The 17,414-nt window shown below is 40.6% G+C and overlaps 2 protein-coding genes across 6 annotated transcripts in view; one reads left to right on the top strand and one right to left on the bottom strand.

Annotated features, from left to right (window-relative positions):
- The window catches only part of KCTD9 (potassium channel tetramerization domain containing 9), a 29,781-nt gene extending 23,479 nt beyond the window's left edge, over positions 1-6,302 (bottom strand). Inside the window, exon 1 of the mRNA XM_010948357.3 lies at positions 6,148-6,302. Coding sequence (XP_010946659.1) covers positions 6,148-6,195 — 48 coding nt within the window. The 5' untranslated portion in view covers positions 6,196-6,302. The remainder of the gene's footprint in view (positions 1-6,147) is intronic.
- Positions 6,303-6,891: 589 nt separating this feature from the next.
- CDCA2 (cell division cycle associated 2) overlaps positions 6,892-17,414 on the top strand; it is a 48,009-nt gene continuing 37,486 nt past the window's right edge. The window contains exons 1-4 of one of the 5 annotated variants that reach the window (XM_074355688.1): positions 6,892-7,080; positions 7,991-8,054; positions 8,148-8,321; positions 9,407-9,552. In XM_074355688.1, coding sequence (XP_074211789.1) covers positions 7,991-8,054; positions 8,148-8,321; positions 9,407-9,552 — 384 coding nt within the window. In that variant the 5' untranslated portion in view covers positions 6,892-7,080. Of the gene's footprint in view, positions 7,103-7,172; positions 7,479-7,990; positions 8,055-8,147; positions 8,322-9,406; positions 9,553-17,414 lie in introns of those variants that run through there. The other 4 variants (XM_045511558.2, XM_074355685.1, XM_074355687.1 and 1 more) reach the window with 4 other exon arrangements.

The following is a 17,414-nucleotide window of genomic DNA, read 5'->3' as shown; positions in this document are numbered from 1 at the left end:
GGACACGTGTTTTGTGTGTGTCAGTTATATTTAAATCCTTTCCACTGACATTAAGTTAAAAAACAAAGTACACAGTAGAAATGCAATTCTAAAGTGATGCTCATGTAACAATGCAAAGTGGCTATCTTTGGATAGTAGAATTAAGGTTCACTTATCTTCTTGTGAGTTTTTTGTTCTCAAGGGTTTGTACAGTGCATTGGTATTATTTATGCAGGAAGGGGGAAAAGTTGTAATTTAAGATCCCTATTGCTCTAGATACTATATTGTAAAATACAGAATTACTTTAGCAGTTGACAAGTAATTTAGTAATTGACAATCTTCTTTAAATGAAATAATCAAGGGGCCATCAATTTGAGAAAAGAGCACTGAAATTACAGCAAAAAAATCTTACAGTACTGCAAATTTGAAAATTTTCCCTTAAGTTGGGCAAACATACTTCTTTCTCATTTGAAAGGCATTTTTGGCATTTGTATTTCAACAAGATCACTTTAGCTTGACTCTCTTGAGCATAGTAAAACAAATAACTCACAAATAAGATGGAAGTTTATTGCAGACGTAATATTCAAAATGTCTTTGATATAAACCAATCAGAATATCAGATTTTAAAATGTGATACACATGGAAAAGACTTTAAGTTGGTGAGAACATTTCAAACAGACTGGCACATTTACCTTTCATTTTATATCAACTCTTTTGGGGGAAAAAAGCAATGGAAATCTTGCGTATCACAGACATGAGCTCTAACTGATATTTACTAAGGTCACTTCAGTCCTCAGAGAGGCTGAGCATTTATAAAACGATCATGCTTACAATGGGTATTTGCTTCATGTGAGTTACACTCCCTAGTGTGGACATGCAGTTTCCATGTCACTGTGATTATCCATCTTTATAACCTAGGCACTGTACTTAGAATGGAAGCATCCTATGGAGTAAACTGAGAAGCACGTCTATTAAAGTTGATGACCACTGTATTACACCACTATTTAACTTAATTCTTTCTAAATTTCAGGTCCCACTGACAAGTGAAAGCTATCCACCAACTGGGAAAGTGAATGGTATATACTGTGCCAAGCAGGACATGCCCGTCTAATGAAGTTTTAATTTGCCTTTAAACACTTTTCAAATTATAACCTATGTTATTCAACTTTAAAAAGTAAAACCTGCACATGTATTTAAAACATGTTTTTCTTATACGCCCACAATTATCTATTATGTAATGCAAAATCAATAAATACTCAGATTTATGCCAGCTGATTTATCCAACTAACCTACCAATCAGTTAATAACTAAATATAGAATTAATTTACTCTACGTACACTTTCAGTCTTAACACATTTAAAAATTAAAATTATTTCATTCCTAAAAAAGATGACCCTAGGTCAAAAAGACAAATATTAAAATAGTCAAAAAATTTTAAAGTCAGACAACAGCAAATGTGGAAGAGGATATGGATCAATGAGAAGGTTTATGCAATGCTGGTGGGGTATAAAATTAATGCAGTGACTCTGAAAAACAATTTGGCATTATTTAAAAAAATGAAATATTCACACATCCAATAATTACAACTTACATATGTACCCTAGCCCAGTGGTCCTCAAAAGTGTGGTCCCTAGACCAGCGGCATTAGGATCACCTGGAAATAGGTGAGAAATTCCATTTCCTAGCGTCACCCCAGAACTAGCGAATCTAATGCTCTGGAGGGTGGGGCCCAGCTCAGCCCCTCCAGGTGATTTCAACTCGTGGTAAAATCTGCCAACCACTGCCCTCGAAAGATGCTTGCACATGTGCACCAGGATATAGAGGAACATTCATGGCCACAGTGTCAATTTCATAGCAAAATAGAATACAACCCAACTGTCCGCGGACCTGAGAATGGATAAACTGTGATAGTACCTGTATACAATGGAATACTGTTATAAAGCACTGAAAGTGACTAAACTTTCACTAGGTGGGATATTACGGATGAAATCTTAGAAATATAACAGTGAATGAAAAATGCAAGTCCAAAAAGACTTTATATGATGCCAATTTAGGATATGATATGCCCAAAGCTGATAAGACAAAGAAATATACAGTTTAGTTATACACACATATGTGGCAAAACTGTTTATTGAAAAAGAAAAAAAAATGGCAAAGAGAAATACAAAATTCATGAAACTGGCTGTCTTTAAGGGAGAAGCAGGGAGACAGGAAAGTGATGAGTACATTAAGTTTTTAGTAATGACCTATTTCTTGGATTGTGTGCTAGGTTTACTGGTATTTGTTACATTACTTTCCTTTTAATTTCTATGCACATTAATATTCTTTACTGTATTCTCTTGTATGTATCAAATACATTTTTAAACCATTTGAATTTGAACAAGTTTCTTATTAATGTTTAGATTTCAATAGGCAAAGCTTCACATAGATTTTTCACCTTTCTTCAACTCAATACAATGAATTCAAATCTGGATACTGAATACCGACCACACATTTCTCACCTAATATCAAAGCCAGAAGAACACAGTGATGTTCTGGATCAAGACTGTAAACATCAGTACAGAATTAAGATAGATTTCATATCCCACTATGTCTGCAGTGTTCTTCATACAAAGATGGTACTCACTAAGTGTTGCCTGGATGAATAAGGCCTAAGACTTGTACAGCTCATTGCTGAATAGTCTGAAGTTAAAACAAAAAAAAAAAAAAAAAAGCAACTTATCTCCAAGATGCACAGAAACTTTGAATTGCCATCAGGTTACTCAGAAGCCACTCACTGCATTCAGAGGTCTGAGTCCTCATTTCAAATTCCTGAATGCCAACCATTAACAGAGAATATTAAAAAGAGATCAGGAATTCTGAGGCATATAGAGAAAGGATGAAAAGGTCAAACCTAACTGACTCTTTTAGAGCAATTCTTAAAAATTGACATTTAAAGATCCCAATTTTTAGATATGGCCTTCAGATGTTTTTTTACAATGTAACCTAAGTGTGACACATTTTTGGGTGTGTGCTCAAACATTTGTATGCTTATTTACTTATTTATAAACTATATACTGCTGTCAGGAAGAATGTTTCCCAAATGATATGAGGACTTTCATTGACTTAAGACTATAAATCAACCAGCCAAAATCCCTTAAAATGTTTATCATCAAATTTAGTGAAATTTTGGAAAATACTTTAAACATTTAAAAAAAGAAGGAAAAAAATCTGACTGTCTTTGTGTGCTGGAAAATATTTGTAAGTGTTCGCTAATTGGGATGACATCCTATCATGAGCTAATATTTCAAAGAAGAATCTACACTTAACTGCTCCTAACAGTAAATCGTTAATAGCAGTTCTTAAGCAGGACTTCAAGTAGTCTTCTTTAAAAAGAGGGCATTTTCTGCCCTTTTCTCAGATCCAGAGATCCACTGTGTTTTTAAAAATCTGATAGTTTATATTAATTAGAAGTAGCATCTCTGCTATTTCCTGGTGGCTTTCTTGTGCCTGCAAAATTAACATTGTCTTCAATCTGCATCTTTTTTGCAGGAATCTTGTAATGCCACTCCACATTTTGATGAGGGTTAATTTACTTAAAACAGGATACATACAAGTCTTAACCTGGCACTTGTAAGCTTCAGTACAATATGCCGAAGGGAACCAACCAGTGAAGAAGTCGCTATCAACTTTTTCACAGGTGAACGCACTCCTTTCTCTCCGAAGACTTGAGGCCAGCTCACCTAGGCAGTGACTGAACGCACCTGTGTCTTTCCAGATTGGAACAATCAAGCCTCGATACTGTTTTATATCTTTAAGTAAAATAGATACATAAGAGGTATAATATTTCTTCTTAAACTCTACTGAATCTTCTTGCACACCCTCTGGGTGTACCATCTCACTCCGGAAAACGCTGTTTTAGAGAATGCACGGTCCTCTCTTCCACATCAAAACACTCACTAGGTCACATTTATGTTCATTCAGTGTATGGAAAAGTCGTGGTGAGCATGTGATGTCTCCTTCGGTGACTCTGTGCCACCCCAGGCATCAGGGCCCAGTCTGGCAACCACTGAACAGGCTTTAAATGAAGGAAACTTACTTGAAAAAAACAGGCATTACTCTGACAGCCAGGAAACAAAAACTGAATCTACGTAAATAAAGAGACAATGAAATGACACATCAGCCAGGAAACAAAAACTGAATCTACGTAAATAAAGAGACAATGAAATGACACATATTCCAACTGGTGGATGGGAAACCAAACTCAATCTCTAAGTAGTGCTTTGTTTCAGCTTCATGAAAATCATGTCAAGATCATGCCAATCCTGGCTTAAACAGTCACTATTTATATAAAAATGCAGGCTGTTATGTATTATTCTGCTCTCTTTTGTCACTATAATGTTATTTTTTTAATTAGCTGAAGGGAGAGGAGAGGAAACACTGACAATTTTGGCAGAGAACATGTTTTTCAGTTAAGAGTAAGGATTATGGCATGACTTATTTTTAATACTGAATCATACCAATATTCTCCAGTTTGGGTTTTTATGATCTGTGTAACATAAACATCTTTAGTTACTTGAGTTTTTTCCCCAATCTTCTGAGATTCTCTAACAAAATATTTTTCAAGGAAATAATTTTAAATCCAAAAACATAACCCAATCAAAACTAGACAGCTTAAAAAAAAACTTATTAAAAAAGACTGACCCTGCCAATTTTTGACAAGAACAAAATTCAGTAGTTTCAGAAGAGATTTAGAGTAGTTAAATATTTACACCTGGGTCCAAACAGCTTGTCTTTCATGGAATAACACAGCAGAGATGTTGAATACAGGGTTCAACCAGAGGTCCGTTTTCGAGAATATATTACAGTTTTAACTTTGGATATACTAAATCTTTCTTCAAGTAACACTATACGTTTTGGATTACCAGTAGTAGTTATTAACAGACAAAAACAAGTTTGGAAGAAGTTAGTAAATGGCCAGAAATGTGACTCTCATGAAGCCTATTTTGAAGTGGCATTTATGAAAACTCGAGAATCTGAATTTATGCCAGCTGTTTTTATATGAGGATTAAATCTCAAAGACCAGAAGACTGCAAAATTCTAGTCAACAAACTACGGTGTGGTTTAAATTTTTAGAGCACGTTTACTCAAAATTTCTGGGTAGTTGGAAAGCCTTTTTTTTTTTTTAAATACCGTGGCACAATTACACTATTTAAAATATTACAGTGTTTCCAAAATATGCAGGAAACAAAATATTCTGGCCAACAAGACAGTAAAGGCCAATCTACCTCCACCTCAGACTCTAAGGCTTAGTTATTCCTAGGTGTCTTTTAGCCACACTATAAATGTCTGCCATGAACAAATTTTCCAGAGAAGCCGAACAACTTTCCTGGGTGGGGCGAGCGGCTGAGAAGGAACAGGACTCATTTTGGCTTGCTTCAGAGTTGGAAAAATATTTAGCACCACACCCTCCAGAGAAGCCTAACAGAGTAGAGTCATAGTAAATCAGTCCACTTGAGTCTATTGTCCCCAGTCCTCCAAGCAACTAAAATAAGGCGAAATAATAAAGCGAGTACAGAAGTTTGGCGGCAGCGGGACTTGGGGCTTCTAAAAGGGGGTGGGGGGGAACCACGAAGAAAATGTCACTAATTTTCAATCCTTTTAATCGACCTAGGATAGCAGAGTATTTTATTTATCCACTGAAAGTTTAGTTCTGTTCACCTGATCGACCTTACGTGCCTTAGCTGTTACCACCACTTTCCGGAGCAGACCATTACTCAGCAGGAAGGTGGAAACCAGCAGCTTCTACAGCCAAGGGTGGGGGGCAGCGGGGTCCTGGGGGAGGCGGGAAGAGGAGCATCCAGCGCACAGGTGACAGCGGCCCTCCCCACGCCCTCCCAGTCCTCGGTTCTCCAGGACCCACACCTGGGCTTGGGGACGATTAAGCACAAGCCGACCTGCGCCGGTCCCGAGGACAGCCGGGGAGTCCAAGGGCAGGCTCGGGAGGAGGCCGCGGGGACCCGGCGTCCGCCGCCTCCCGGATGCCCTCTCCCCACGCCGGCGCACGCCCACCTCCCGGCTCCCAGCCCCTCTGCCCAACTTCAGCCCTCTGCCCCGCGAGCCCGCTCCGCACGCCGCTGCCCCGGCCCCCGCAGCCCGGCCCGCCTCGCCTCCTCCCGACCCCCTTACCTTTCCATTCTTGGGGCTGCCGTTAAGGAACAGGGTCACCCGCCTCATCGCGCTGCCCTCACTGGGTCCTGAGTGAGTCGCCACCCTCCCACCTGGCTCTCCTCCCACCTTTTTCTTCTCCCGCCCTTCCCCTCCCTCCACCCACCCGGACTCTCCTCCCTTCGCCACCTTCCTTCCCTTGCAGACACACACCCACAGGCACGCACTCTCCGTCCCACACCCCGGGGTTGGCCGGTCCTCCTTCCCACCCCGCCCCTGGGCTCCTCAGTCAGCCTGGGGCCCTTCCCCCACCTCCTCCAGACTGACTCTAAGATCCGCCAATCATCCGGCAGTGCTGGCCAGAACTCAGCCAATCATCGCCTGCGCTGGGTGGGCTCTTCCTAATCCAGCCCAGGTGGAAGGAGGGAGGAGCGGCTGCAGTCTAGCCGACGGGAAGGGTTATCAGCCAATCAGAGCTGAACCTGGAGCCGAACGGCGGCTCAAAGCCTTACTGAGCAGGCGCAAAGCCAACACCAGGTAGAGCTTATCTGCATACGAAGGAGGGGTTTGAGGGAGGGAGGTGGAGCACTGGGAAGTGATCCAAACCAGTCAGCGCCTCCCAACTTTAACCCCTCCCACCCGGCTCAGCCCACAGAGGAAACGGCTGCCGTCGGGACTGTCTGATTGGGCAAGAGCTATCCAGTCGTTCTGTCACGATTGGCCCAATGATTCTTTTCGAAGTTTACAGCATCCAATCGAAAGGCGGGAGGCGGAGCTAAATCAAGGCGGGAGGCGGAGCTAAATCCAACCGAAAGGTTCCTCCGCGAGAGTCGCACACAAAATAGTCCGCGCGGACACACGACAGCAGCTGGTCTCTCTGGTCAATGTGTCACCTGCAGCCAGCGGTAGTTCTCTCGGAGCCCACGAAGCCACTCCTGTTCCTGGGACGGCGAGGTACAGGCCAGGAGGGTTCCGGGTGAGCGCGCCCACGTGCGGCGGCGACGGCGTATTGATTCGCCGAATAACGACGGGACGCCGAGGAGGCGGGGCTAGCGATTTGAATCCGGCGGCGGGCAGCGGCTGAGGAGCGGGGGGTGTCGGCAGCGCCGGGCTCGGGGTCGGGGTGTCGTCGGCCGGGGACCGGGCAGCCCCCGGCGGCCTGCTTGGCAGCTAACAGTCGCTTTCTCGAGCGAACCCTTCGGGATCAAAGAGCCGAGGTCTGAGAAGGCACGAAGGCCACGCCGCTCCCCGGCGGAGCGTTCACCCGAGCGGGAGGAGAGCCCAGCTGTGGGAGCGAGAGGTGGGGGGAGCGGCCTGCTTGGGGTTTCAGATCCAGCAGGACCGCAGAGCTGGTTCGTTGTGTTGCATCACCCGCGTGCTTTTTAAAATGCAGATCTGTGGGGCCCAGGCAGACCTCCTGGTTTGGAATTTTGGGGGACCCTTAAAGCCGCATCATTAATAAGGTGCCCAGGTGATTCAGATGTTCGCCAAGGTGGAAAGGCCTTGGCTTATAGTACGGGATCTGCTGCTTTGTTTCATCCCGAACAGCAGTTTCCTCCATTTCTCTTAAATTTGAGCTCCAAAAGCACACTCTTGACATCTGTTTTCGTGCCAGCATAGATTTCAAATTTAGTCTTGAAAGAGAATCTTTTGTATATCCTAGACTTAAAGTACATCTTAAGGGGAGGGTATAGCTCAGTGGTAGAGAGCGTGCTTAGCATGCGCAAGGTCCTGGGGTTCAATCCCCAGTACTTCCATTAAAAAATAAATAAATAAACTTTAAAAAAAAAAAAGGGATCTTGGTCAAATCACATTAATCTTGGAGAGGTGGGGTTATTTTTCTTTTTTTCTCTGTCTTTTTTAGATGGATACTAGTTCAAAAGACAGCGAGCCCCTGGAAACCGAAGAGTCTGCTGTTAATAATGCTGGTAAGTAGGGATCTGTTTTCTCTCTGAAATTTAAGATTTAGATATTTATCTTGATAATGATGTTTAGCTCTTACAATATGCTGTCTGTTTCAGAAAATACCTCTTTCATTCTGGGCAATGGGGAGTGTGTAACCCCTCACAAGCATGCAGCTGAAGTGACCCCTCTTCGTTGCACATCAGATACTTTTAAATCACCCTTGAACTTTTCCACAGTAACTGTGGAGCAGCTGGGGATTACACCTGAAAGCTTTGTAAAGAACTCTTCAGGTAAGAGAAGTTGTCATTCTATTGCCATGCTTAAAAAAGTTTTTAAACTAAAATGTTTTGTTCACCTACCCTGCCTCTCTTAGTACTGTAGTACTTCGTACTCTCAGACTTGCTGGATCAGGGAGACCAGAGCCCCAGGGCACCCAGCATAATTCCCTAAGTCACAGTTGTGCTCTGTGCCAAAACTGGAGAATATGTGTGTGAATCACTTTTTCACCTGACACATGGGATACAGGGGTGTGTATGCTGTCAGTGGTGGTACATTTTCTGGTCCTCTGGCAAAAATAAGAAAGTTATAGAGCAATTAAGAAAATGTGACATTGAAAGACTAGGGTGTGCCTCTTTCAAAATCACAGAGAAAATTGACTTGGGCTAGTTAGTTTCCTTTAAGGAGTAGAAATGAAAATCACCTGTGAAGGCTGACTTAGCTGGAGAAGAAAGACATGAAGGGAATGGAATGAGAGAAGAGCATTTAGAAATGGAGGGTAAGGGGGGACTCGAAAGTCACAGGGCATTGGACTAGATACATGATGCAGATGGAAACAAGACGCGTGCCGTTTTGTGTTCTCTCCTCAAGAACGTCCCTCTTGAACCTTCATAAAGCTAAATTTAGCTTGTGTGTTCAGGCATGTGCCTGGAATTCAGGGTAGTGTGCTGAAGGGAGATGGGTATCTGAGAGAAACTTGAACAATTGAGGACATGAGAGTATGTGCCCAAGGGTAGATCGTCGTTGGGGATATGACTGATGCAGAAAGAGAAAGTCTTAGTCCAAAGCAAGCCATTACCCAACCCTGTGCAAACAGAAACGGGACTTAGTAATTCAAATGTGTTCATTCACTTCCACAACTTTTTGATAAACACCGTCTATGTGCCAGACACTACTCCAGGAGCATGGAATAAGCAGTAGACAAAACAGGTACCTCCTCAACCGATCGTGTGCGAACAGTTCTGCCTCTGGTTTACAATTTAGGTTTCTGTACCATGTGTTTGTCATGTTCTCAGGCTGATATATCACGGGTATTTAGGGCACAGGTACTGATGATGGCCTTGTTTTGTTCCAATTTAAAAGAAAGTTCTCATTCCAGGAGAGTCATCATCCTACCTTAAAAAATCCAGACGACGCTCTACAGTTGGCGTGCGGGGCTCTCCTGAAACAAACCATCTAATTCGTTTCATTGCTCAGCAGCGGAATTTAAAGAATGCGTCTTTGACCAAGAACTCCCCTTTTCAGGTATGATCTTCTTTTAAGTTCCACCGTGAATTCTTCTAGGAGAATATTTTGCTCTGTTAGAAAGCTCTTATACAGCGTGGCTACTGTCCAGGGCACCTCGTCTGTTTTGGATCTGGAGAGAGAATATTTTCTCCTGTGTCTCGCAGAGATTGTGCAGTTAGCATAAATGCTAATGTTGAGTGTGGATCTGTTAAGAGTTCTGAGGTCTTGGATAGAAATGGCTTTGTGGAGGTGTTTTTCTGTTTTATTTTGCAAATTTTTTTCTAGTTCACATCTATAATGAGGTGAGACAGTGTTTTCCAACTTTTTTCTTTTCATACCTTGTCTGTGTCTTAATTTTTTTGTGACTTCTGTGTGTTGGCTTGGAGGGGCAAGATGCCTCCCCCCAAATGTCTTTGGGATAACCTAGTGGAAAGGAGCAAATTATTTGTCTGTTGATGAGGAAGTATTTAGATATTTTTGCAGATTTTTATCCAAATAGTATAATACATGCTTCTAAAAAGTCAAATAGTACTAGGCTTACTATGAAAGATGGTCTCTGGCTTGCCCTCCTTTGATTCTTAGTATTGATTCGCCTTCTTGTTTTAAAAGTTATTTTTATTGCCACTTCTTTATGTTTAGGTTTTACACACTGTGTTGCATGAAGCTGTAGAGTGCAATGCAGGGCTTCTCAGATTATCTGCAGATCCCTGGGAATCCCTGAGTCCCATCCAAGAGGACCACAAGGTCAAAACTATTTTTTGAAACAGCGCTAAGATATAATGTGCCGTTTTCACTGAGTTGATGTTTGCATTCATGGTGTAAAAGCAATGGTGGGTGAAACTGAAGACACCAGACTGTCATTTTAGCTTCATTCCTGTCCATCACTCACAGGAAATAATAATAAGGCCAGTTTCGCATAACATCCCTGATGAAGCAATACAAATTGTACATTTGATTAATTTCCAACCCTGGAGTCCTATGTGTGATGAAGTGGGAAGCAGGCATCAGGCACGTCCCAAGTACATACAGAAGTATGCTGGATGTTTCCAGAAAAAATCGTGGGTGTGCTTGAGCTGTGAGTTGAATTAGCTACCTTTTTCATGGAACATCATATTTATTTGAAAGGGTGACTGATGGACACGTTCAGGCAGACTCAGGAACGTGGCTGGTGTTTTCTCAAAAGTGAGCAGTGAACCTGCCACTTCAAGGAAAGACTGGTATTTCTTACCAGTGAAAAAATCTGATTGATAAGATTTTGTATTTGACGTATTTTGTATTTGACGTCACAACTAACCTTTAAGAAATTTTTGTTGAACTGCATCTTTTGTGTTGCACTGGAAATGTATACAGTTCTGAAAAAGCTAGTAAAATCCTCTTGATAGATACAACCAACATGAACTAAGTCTTCGGTGTGCTCAATTTTCTAGACTTAATGAGAACTGTGTTGGAGTAGATAGGAGCATGGCATGTGCTGGGGGTTGATTCTTGAGTTTAGTATTAGTTAATGTGACTTTTGGCAAGTTACTTGAATTCTCTGTCTCAGTTTCCTCATGCATAAAGTGGGGATAATAGTATAGCAAGGGTTTATGAGGATGAATAAATTAGTAAATACGCAAGACTTACTACAACTGTGCCTGGAACATGGTGTATTTCAATCCGCTGTTGTTATTATTTCTGTGAAAAATGAGGATTTTGCTCTCTCACATCTCAGCCATAGCTATCCTGACGCTTTCCCCTTCCCCGTCCTTCCAATATAGCCAATTATAATTTTTGTTTAAATTAGGGTTTAGTTTGCATCATTTAACTGTATAGATGTTTTTCACAAGTTGCTGTGTAGTGTGTTACGGTCATATTTCTTTTCATGCACGGCTTTTGTTTTTCCTGTAGTTAATAAGTACCTTTTTTTTTTTAAATTTCGTCTTTTATCATGTAATCTTGAGAATCCCCAGATTCTCATGGAATTGTAACCCTTAAGAGTTGATCGATTCTTTTCTTGTTTCTTGGTGCCTGTCTTCCTCCTGTCGGCTGTCATCTAGATTTGCTGGACAGCTGTCACTGTCTGACTTCCTTTCACCATCCTTGGTAATTCCCTTTTTCTCTCCCATTTGGATTTCCTGTTTCTATGACCTCATATCTTTTCTTGGTTTACTACCTCATTTTTCTGGAGCCTCTGCAAACCTGACAAAGCTAATTCTACCAGCACACTTGAATTCTGGTTTGTCTTAGTGTAGAAATCTAGGCTGGATGTGTTTTCCATCGAACTTTTGAAGGCATTGCTCTATTATATTTAGTGTACAGAGTTGAATAATCCTGTTCATTCACTCCTTCATTCATTGGACACACATGGCCTGCTTTTTCATTCTGGAAGCTCTATTCCTGGTGTTAAATAATTTCACAATGGACTGTGTTTCATTGTGGATTGTTGAGGACGTTACAGTTTTCTTAAAGTTTTCTTCCTTGTATCACGGGGTCTCATTTTGCTACCTAGTTATTTTAGCCTCTGATTCATGCTCAGTTCTTTCTCAGATGCCTAGTGATCCTTGACTGTACGTTCATATTTAAATATGTGACACTAAAAACTGGGAGATGGGTGTGCGTGGTCTGGGTTTGTGGGCCGGTGGATTTCTATGTAGGATGACAGGACCACTTTCCAGTGGAAGAAGGCCCAGATGTCAGCATCCTGTAGGTCTTCTCTCTTTAGCAGATCTGTTTTTTTTTTTTTGAGGGAGTTCCTGGGGGTGTAAACATGAGCCCCAGAACTCTGGAAGGCCAATGTGGAAAAGAGCTGGAAGTCTGACAGGGCATTGAGAGGACTGGGACAAACTTTTCAGTAGAAGACCTTCTATCCTTAGCTGTTTATGGAATCCTAAATCCCTGTTCCCCCCAAAACAAAAAGGCCCTTTCCTCTCAGTGGAGAGATCTGTGGCTTCCAGTGTCGATGATACAGCTTCAACAGTGTCTCTGTTTTAAATCCTGCCCTTGTTTCAGAAATACCTGATGCTTTAGATACCTGGGCCGTTCTGGGGGTCTGGAGCAAGTCACCTTGTTCCTTGTTGTCAAACCACCTTAAGGAGCCCCTATCAGTTTCAGCTTTCTCTGGACTAAGTCACTTTCTGTTTGGTGACATTCCATATCTGCTGTTGGTTTTTCTTATTTTTTTTCTTAAGGATATGCACCCACATATATACATAAACACATCCCCACAAGTATCATATGACTGTACTTTTTAAAAGAGTTGCTGGAATATTCAGTTTTAGTATCTAGCATTGAGATGTTCAAGAATGAACACAACAGTAGTGGAGGAAAGATGAGGAGTATATATTGCAAAACGATCACCACAATTAGTCTAGTTAACATCCATCACCACACAGATTTACAAAATATTTTTCCTTGTGATGAGAACTGTCAAGATCTTCTCTTTCAGCAACTTTCAGATGTACAATATAGTATTATTACAATCACCGTGCTGTACGTTACACGCATGACTGATTCATTTTATAGCTGAAAGTGATCTCTTGACCCCCTTCACCATTTTACACAACCCCCCACCAACCAACCCCTAGTCTCTCTTCTGTATGTATGAGCTCAGTTTGATTTTTTCATTTTCTTTTCTTTGTGTTTGTCTTCGATCCTACATATAAGTGAGATCGTAAGGTATTTGTCTGTGTCTGGCTGAGCATAATGTCCTTGAGATCCATACGTGTTGTCGCAAATGGCAAGGTTTCATTCGTCTTATGGCCGAGTAATACTCCCTTGTGTGTATATACCACAGTTTCTTTTTTTTTTAATATAGTTTTTTTAAACATTTTTTATTGATTTATAATCATTTTACAATGTTGTGTCAAATTCTAGTGTAGAGCACAATTTTTCAATTATACGTGAACATATATATATATTCATTGTCACATTTTTTTCTCTGTGAGCTGCCATAAGATCTTGTATATATTTCCCTGTACTATACAGTATAATCTTGTTTATCTATTCTACAATTTTGAAATCCCAGTCTATCTCTTCCCACCCCCTGCCCCCTTGGCAACCACAAGTTTATATTCTATGTCTGAGTCTATTTCTGTTTTGTATTTATGCTTTGTTTGTTTGTTTGTTGTTTAGATTCCACATATGAGCAATCTCATGTGGTATTTTTCTTTTTCTGGCTTACTTCACTTAAAATGACATTCTCCAGAAACATCCATGTTGCTGCAAATAGCGTTATGTTGTCAGTTTTTATGGCTGAGTAGTATTCCATTGTATAAATATACCACATCTTCTTTATCCAGTCACCTGTTGATGGACATTTAGGCTGTTTCCATGTCTTGGCTATGGTAAATAATGCTGCTATGAACATTGGGGTGCAGGTGTCATCCTGAAGTAGGGTTCCTTCTGGATATATGCCCAGGAGTGGGATTCCTGGGTCATATGGTAAGTCTATGCCTAGTCTTTTGAGGAATCTCCATACTGTTTTCCACAGTGGCTGCACCAAACTGCATTCCCACCAGCAGTGAAGGAGGGTTCCCTTTTCTCCACAGCCTCTCCAGCATTTGTCATTTATGGATTTTTGAATGATGGCCATTCTGACTGGTGTGAGGTGATACCTCACTGTAGTTTTGATTTGCATTTCTCTGATAATTAGTGATATTGAGCATTTTTTCATGTGCATATTGATCATTTGTATGTCTTCCTTGGAGAATTGCTTGTTTAGGTCTTCTGCCCATTTTTGGATTGGGTTGTCTATTTTTTTCTTATTGAGTCGTATGAGCTGCTTAATATTCTGGAGATGAAGCCTTTGTTGGTTTCATCTGCAAAAATTTTTTCCCATTCCATAGGTTGTCTTTTTGTTTTACTTATGGTTTCCTTTGGTGTGCAGAAGCTTGTAAGTTTCATTAGGTCCCATTTGTTTATTCTTGCTTTTATTTCTTCTAGGAGAAAATTCTTGAGATGTATGTCAGAAAATGTTTTGCCTATATTTTCCTCTAGGAGGTTTATTGTATCTTGTCTTATGTTTACGTCTTTGATCCATCTTGAGTTGATTTTTGTATATGGGTGTAAGGGAGTGTTCTAGCTTCATTGTTTTACATGCTGCTGTCCAGTTTTCCCAACACCGTTTGCTGAAGAGACTGTCTTTATTCCATTGTATATTCTTGCCTCCTTTGTCAAAGATTAGTTGACCAAAAGCTTGTGGGCTCATTTCTGGGCTCTCTATTCTGTTCCATTGGTCTATATGTCTGTTTTGGTACCAATACCAGGCTGTCTTGATGACTGTAGCTCTGTAGTATTGTCTGAAGTCTGGGAGAGTTATTCCTCCAGCCTCTTTCTTTCTCTTCAGTAATGCTTTGGCAATTCTAGATCTTTGATGGTTCCATATAAAGTTTATTATGATTTGTTCCAGTTCTGTGAAATATGTCCTGGGTAATTTGATAGGGATTGCATTAAATCTGTAGATTGCCTTGGGCAGTGTGACCATTTTAACAATATTGATTCTTCCAATCCAAGAGCATGGGATATCTTTCCATTTTTTAAAGTCTTCTTTAATTTCCTTCATCAATGGTTTATAGTTTTCTGTGTATAATTCTTTCACCTCCTTGGTTAGATTTATTCCTAGGTATTTTATTACTTTGGGTGCTATTTTAAAGGGGATTGTTTCTTTACTTTCTTCTTCTGTTGATTTATCGTTAGTGTAAAGAAATGCCACTGATTTTGAACGTTAATCTTGTAACCTGCTACCTTGCTGAATTCTTCAATCAGCTCTAGTAGTTTTTGTGTGGACCTTTTAGGGTTTTCTATATATAGTAACATGTCGTCAGCATATAGTGACACTTTTACCTCTTCTTTTCCAATTTGGATCCCTTTTATTTCTCTCTTTTGCCTGATTGCTGTGGCTATGGCTTCCAAGACTATGTTGAATAGGAGTGGTGATAATGGGCATCCTTGACTTGTCCCAGATTTTACTGGGAAGCTTTTGAGTTTTTCACCATTGAGTACTATGCTAGCTGTAGGTTTGTCACATATAGCTTTTATTATGTTGAGATATGGTCCCTCTGTACCCACTTTGGTGAGAGTTTTTATCATAAATGGGTGTTGAATTTTATCAAATGCTTTTTCTGCATCTATTGAGATGATCGTGTGGTTTTTGTCCTTTCTCTTATTGATGTTGTATTACATTAATTGATTTGCATATGTTGAAGTACCCTTGTGTCCCTGGGATGAACCCCACTTGGTCATGATGTATAATCTTTTTTGTGTGTTGTTGGATTCTATTTGCTAATATTTGGCTAGGATTTTGGCGTCTATGTTCATCAGTGATATTGGCCTATAATTCTCTTTTTTGGTAGTGTCTTTGCCAGGTTTTGGTATCAGGGTGATGGTGGCTTCATAGAATGAGTTTGGGAGTATTCCCTCCTTTTCAATCTTCTGGAAGAGTTTGAGAAGGACTGGTACGAGTTCTTCTTTGTATGTTTGGTAGAATTCCCCGGTGAAGCCGTCTCGTCCTGGACTTTTTTTGTAGGGAGGTTTTTTATTGCTAATTCGATTTCATTTCTAGTGATCAGTTTGTTCAAGTGGTCAGTTTCTTCTTGATTCAGTCTTGGTGGACAGTATGTTTCCAGAAAGTTGTCCATCTCCTCTAGGTTATCCAGTTTGGTTCCATATAGTTTGTCATAATATTCTCATATGATATTCTGTATTTCTATTTTATTTGTTGTAATTTCTCCATTATCCTTTCTTATTTTGCTAATTTGTGCTCTCTCTTTTTTCTTCTTTGTGAGTTTGGCCAGAGGTCTGTCGATTTTATTTACTTTTTCAAAAAACCAGCTTTTGGTTTGATTGATTTTTCTATGGTCTTTTTAACCTGTATTTTATGTATTTCCTCCCTAATCTTTATAATTTCCTTCCTTCTGCTGCCTTTTGGGGATTTTTGTTCTTTTTCTAGTTCATTCAGCTGGTGGGTTACATTGTTTATTTGAGATTGTTCTTTCTTGAGGAAGGCCTATATCGCTATAAACTTCCCTCTTAGCACTGCCTTTGCTGTGTCCCATAAATTTTGTGTATACCACAGTTTCTTTATCCAGTCATTCATCGGTGAACAGTTAGGTTGTTTCCACATCTTGGCTGTTGTAAGTAAATAATGCTTTGTTGAATGTGGGCGTGCATATGTCTGTTTGAGTTACTATTTTCATTTCCTTTGATTAAATACTGGAAGTGAAATTGCTGGATCGTACAGTACTTCTTACTCTGGGGAGTAACCTCCACACTGTTCTCCATAGTGACTGCACCAGTTTACATTCCCACCACAGTGCACCAGGGCTCCCTTTTCTCCACATCCTCACCAACACTTGTTATCTCTTATCTTTTTGATACTAGCCTTTCTGGCAGGTGTGAGATGACATCTCACTGTGATTTTAATTTGCATTTTCCAGATGATTAGTGATACTGAGTGCCTTTTCATGTACCTGTTGGCCATCTGTCTGTTTTCTTTGGAAAAATGCCAGTTCAGATCCTCTGCCCATTTTTTAATCAGATTGATTTTTAGGTGTTGAGTTGAATGAGGTTTTGTTTTGTTTTTAATATTTTGGATGTTAAGCCCTCATCAGGCATATGACTTGCAAACTTTCTCACACTTGGTAGGTTGACTTTTCATTTGGTTGATGATTCCCTTCGCCGTGCAGAAGCCTTTTAGTTTGATGTAGTCTCCCTTGTTTTTGCTTTTGGTGTCAAATCCAAAAACTCATCACCATCACTCCTTGTCTCCCTCCTTGCCTGATCCATCCACCATCCCACAGAGCAGTCAGAGAGACATTTAAATACAAATCATATCATCCACTCTGCAGCTTAAAACCTTCCCATGGCTTCCTGTTATGCCTTGAATTAAACTGAAACCCCATCTT

Source organism: Camelus bactrianus, chromosome 31, assembly GCF_048773025.1.
Source record: "Camelus bactrianus isolate YW-2024 breed Bactrian camel chromosome 31, ASM4877302v1, whole genome shotgun sequence".
NCBI lineage: Eukaryota > Metazoa > Chordata > Mammalia > Artiodactyla > Camelidae > Camelus > Camelus bactrianus.
The sequence above is the reverse complement of the archived record's forward strand: the minus strand, read 5'-3'. Positions and strand labels throughout refer to the sequence as shown.